This window comes from Etheostoma spectabile, chromosome 23 (assembly GCF_008692095.1).
Source record: "Etheostoma spectabile isolate EspeVRDwgs_2016 chromosome 23, UIUC_Espe_1.0, whole genome shotgun sequence".
Classification (NCBI taxonomy): domain Eukaryota; kingdom Metazoa; phylum Chordata; class Actinopteri; order Perciformes; family Percidae; genus Etheostoma; species Etheostoma spectabile.
Window position 1 is genome coordinate 2,636,887 of NC_045755.1, and position 5,010 is coordinate 2,641,896.

At 41.2% G+C, this 5,010-nt stretch overlaps 1 protein-coding gene across 2 annotated transcripts in view; it reads left to right on the plus strand.

The window, feature by feature from the left end:
• Positions 1 to 3,960, plus strand: part of slc38a4 (solute carrier family 38 member 4) — a 55,756-nt gene extending 51,796 nt beyond the window's left edge. For both annotated transcript variants that reach the window (XM_032505758.1, XM_032505757.1), the window contains exon 14: positions 3,657 to 3,960. In XM_032505758.1, the coding sequence (XP_032361649.1) occupies positions 3,657 to 3,857 (201 nt within the window). In that variant the 3' untranslated portion in view covers positions 3,858 to 3,960. The remainder of the gene's footprint in view (positions 1 to 3,656) is intronic.
• The last annotated feature ends 1,050 nt before the right edge of the window (positions 3,961 to 5,010 follow it).

Sequence of the window (5,010 nt, forward strand, 5' to 3'; positions counted from 1 at the left end):
TGTGTGTGTGTGTGTGTGTGTGTGGGAGTGTGCATTTGGCGATATGTGTTGGGGCATGAAAGTGTATAGTGTGAGTGTATGCGTGTGCGGTCACGTGAATGATGGCTGCTAACAGAGGCCAGCTCACACAGGGCTTTGCCAGGATCCAGTACATAATGAAAGGGCTTTATGTGGAGTCAAACATGCTTCTGTTCTCAGGCTCCAGCTGGGCAGGGAAACCATGGGAGACGGCTGCACACCGCCGTCACCTGTATGTCCTACCATCATGTAGTAAAATATTGGTCTTAATTCACACAGTCAAGCTAACGCTTGATTAGCGCTAGCCTGAGTTCTTGTTTCCAAAGCCTTGTATGCTAGCAGTTTACTACCAGGTTTACTGGTATTTGTTTTTTAGTCCTGAATATTTGCAGATGGCAGAATTATTTTTTTTCTTCTTAAAAAAACAAAGAAAAGTGGAACTCTGTTACTACTATCTGGTTTATCCATATTTTCTTGGTTTTCAATATTTCAAACACTGCAATTGAAGTTTAGTTAGCAAATTAGCTGGTAAGAATTAGCTTGCGTGCTATAGGCAGCATTATTCAATGTTATTTGTCTTCAAAAGACACTGTTTTACACTCCTTTTGATATTTCAGATCCTCTTTCTAGTAAAGCACCCTTTTATAATGGATTTGTAGGTTTTAACTCTGCTCTATAAAACATTTAGTAATGCTTTTCTGATCAATTATAATCGTTAGCTATTAATAATAGCACCATGATAGCAAAACATGCCTACCAGTGTATAGCCATTGTTAACCCTTTTGTCTTCCCGTCAAAATTGAAAATCAACACTTTTGACGCTTTTATCAATGTTTTTAACTTTTTCTTACATTTTTGTCCTTTTTTTTAGTGCTTGTCACTTTTTTGACATTTTCAACACTAACTTATTAACTTTAGTTTACAGTTATTTTTGGAATTTATGGTCAATAATCCTCATTTGTAGCAAATTATACTTAATGTTTGAGTTAGAAAAGCAGAACTTAGGAATTATTTAAACTAAAATTAAAGGAATGTATGTTGATGGATAATCAAAGACTGGAATATGTCAACTTTTACTCAATACTATTTGGAAACAATTTTTTTTTCAAATGCTATAAAATTGAATAAGACACCCCAAAATTAATGAAAGTAAAGATTTGTTCTTGCCAAAGAGCGTTATCATGTTATTTAGGATAATTAAAAAGAACATTGGGAAAATGGGTCGATTTGACCTGAGGACAACATAAGGGTTAAGAAAACATTTTGGGGTTGCCGGGTGGTAAAAAAAATGATTTTTGATGTTGTTTCTCCTCCTCATCAACGTCTGCAACTGTGAATGGCAATGAATTGTTTACTGATTCATTTGGGTTCAGATGCACTGCAACTATTTCAGGTCAGAGTTCAAACAGGCCATTGGAGGGGTTCTCTGATTCATTAAAGAGTTAAAAAGATGACAAAAAGTGTGATGCTCGAAGAGGATTTACACTAGAACGAGATATTTCCAAACCTGGCTGCCCAAAAATTGTTGTTATTAATGTACAGAGGGAGGTATTACCGGCGATACCACTAGAGAGCTTGTGTCATGGCATCGTGGTTGGGATCTGTCTTGCACTTGAGTGTGTTTTGGCTGCAGTGAAGCACAGTTTGTGATGTTCTTTTTTTCAGCTTAATTTGTCTAGTTTCAAGTGGTGTTAAAAAAACACTTGAAAAGGGACTTTTCCCCTTGATGTGTGTACTTTCAGTTCACACCCAGGATCTACATCTGTTATTTAGCAGCTGTCACAGAGTGCCTTCTACTCTGTATTCCCCTTTGAATATACTTACACTTGCAAATGTGCACAAAGAGAGGAAACACAACCACAGTTTGCAGCAAATGGGCTGAAGTGCACATGGTTTGTTTTCCGCTACTTCTTTTGCAGAGCTAGCTTTCATAGCTCAGACACTAAGCGCCTGGTTTGTTGCTAACTGGCTGAACCCAGATGCGGATGGGTGAATCCGGCTGCCTACAACTAGTCCATCAACTCCCTCTGTTTGGGTATGTGTGTGTGCCGGCCTCTGACAGGTAAAGAGTAGGGAGCAAAAAGTGTGTAAACATCACACTTTGAACTCCAAAGGCTTTGCGCCAGGTAACAGTCGGGTGCTGAATTGTTTAGAGCCTTGAAGAGAAATGCCGCGTCCAGGCTCTAGTTTTCCGAGCCAGGCCTAATTATGTCACAGCTGGTGGTGAGGGGGAGACAGCGGAGGGGGCACGCTTGAAGAACGTTAGGAAAGATGCAGTTAAATGATTGTCTACAGTATATCTCCCATGAGTTTTGGCTTAAAGTGGGGAAACCTTTTTTGGCAGTGGACAGTAAAGAGCAGACCTCATGACAGTCATGATGGAGGTCACTTGGTTCAGTCTGACCGTGCAGAAAATCCAGTTAGTGGGATTTTTTTCTTTCCCCATGCTAACTGGACATAAATCTTGTGCTTAAGTCAGACATGAAAGGATACAAAGACGGCATGTGGTGTTCTGCCAGCAATGGCTCTTTAAAAAAAAAAAAAAAGAAGGAAAAGATTGCACATGTTTGTCCTTTTCAGGTAAACTGAATCAAAGTTACTTTCCCTGAAAATCCATTTGCATCTCATATTTTGTTCTCCACACACACAAATGTCTGCCAGAGTTGTAATTAAATGATTAAATGTGTTATGATGACTGGTGGCCCTCATTTATTTATTTATTTATTTTTATTTTTTTAAATGTGGGACCAGTAAGTAAAAGAGGAAGGAAGAATGACAATAGCTGCTTCACGTAAAGCTGCTTCTCCCTCCCCCACAAACTCCCTGCAGGCGAGCCTGCCCTCCTCTCACTCCCGGCTGATGCAATCCCATGCTTCTATTACACTGAGGGAGATAATCCTGCCCTGCTTTTTTGAATGGCCTCCGTAAGCAACGCCCCCTTGTAACTTTTCCCTTTGAGGCCTGCGGGTGTCAGGTTTCACCCGACACCCGCAGGCCTCATAGGGAAACACCCGAAACCTTTCACCCACTGGAGGCTTAAAAGGGCTGCTTGTGGCAGAGCACCATCAGGCGTCTTAGCTGGGTTCTCCTGGTTCTCTCTGTTTCGAACACACACACAGTATCACACTAAGTATACACACTAGCCTCGTAGCACTTGACACACTTCAGTCAGTGGCCAAGTTTGGGAATCAACCTCGGGCACAGGCCTGCAGACATCAGACTGTTGTTTATGGTCTGTTTCATTGCCAGGGACAGACTGTATGTATAGTATATGACTAGTATGTACGCAGAAGACTAACAAGAAGAAAATGCTTCAAAAACAACAAAAACGCCCAAATGAGTCAACAAAGAAGTTTGGGAAAAGTGTCTTAAGGAGGTTTTAACTTAAAATTTTGACCCAGAAAACTAAATGTTGGTATACGAGAAGACAACATGAGGGTTAATACATTATTTGTATTCCATCAAACCAAACTGATACCTTCTGAAGTCCCAAGCAAAAAACTTGCTGTGATTCTGTGACATCCCCCCCATTCTCATCTCAGTCAGATGATGGTGGACTTTATACAACTTGGTTGTAAAATGATCAATTAAAGAGACTTGAATGTCAATACTATGTGTTTTTCTCCCCCACCCCCCAGATCCGCTCCTCCATCAACACTCTGCTGTTCAGCAGTAGAGACTTCAGCTGGCTTCGCCACATGTTGATCGCCGCCGCCATCCTGGCCTTCAACAACATGTTGGTCATCTTTGTCCCCACCATCAGGGACATCTTCGGCTTCATCGGTGAGTCTCACGATAACACATGCAACATGAAAAACCCACAACATGGACAAATGTGAGTTAATGACACAGGGAGTCGGGCAGTCAAGGCCCGATTAACACCTTTAGTTCAGGGTTCAGCGTTTTATTAAGTAATGACGTTGGATGCACAAAAGCTTAAAGTGTTGGGTTGAGTCAGCTGTGCAGTCACGTGAGCCGTTTGTGACCACTGGATGTAAACAATCAGGTTCTCGTCGCCAACACACAAACACTGAAAACTACAAATATTTAGACATGACTCCCTGACATTTTTGCACGCAATTACATCTCCAATTGCTAATGGCTTTTTGCCTACCATGGAAAGTGTCCTACTCCCTCCCTACGGGGTGTGCTAAACTGTCAAGGCTTATTCATGCTCCCTTATTCATGCTTCCACTCAGAAATGGCGTAAACTAAGGAAAGCTTATTGTGGGACTTGCTCTAGTGGCTGTAATTCTGCACCAAGGCTGAATTTTGTGAAAGAGACTTCAGATACAGTATTAGGGGACCACCAAGGTCTATATAAAAGAGACTTCAGATACAGTATTAGGGGACCACCAAGGTCTATATAAAAAAGACTTCAGATACAGTATTAGGGGACCACCAAGGTCTATATAAAAGCATCCAAAGAGCACTATGTCATGGGACATTTAATTTACAAAACTAGATACGTTCATTTTAAGCGATCCCCACATACTTCCATCCGTCTTCTATTTTGGCATGGATGTTAAGCCATACATTCACTAGAGGGAGCTCGAACACAGACTCAACTTTTCCCTCGCTACCGTCCAACCTCCCGATCTCATATCTATTGGCTATACTGCCTACACTGTTCCCATGATTAACAGTGCTACCGCTCTGTTTTGTCCGTATCTGTAAGCTTTCAGGAAACGTGCACAATCACAGACGAAATAAACGCAGAGTACAGACTCTGCCGTATACGTGTCTAGCGTTGAGCATAAATGAGCCTTTAGTAGTTGCCAAGCGATGGCGTTTAAGGCAAAGGCTTGCATGAACATGCTGTGGGACAAAGGAAGGTGATTGGGGAAAAAGAAGGTTGAGAGCAAAGATTTCAATTTTTTGTGATGCAAAAAGAGCACATAGCGGTTAAAAAAAGCTTGTAAATAAAGAGTTAATTGACAAAATAAATCAGCTTCTCAAAAGCGGTGATTTAATTAACGCTTGATTTGCTCT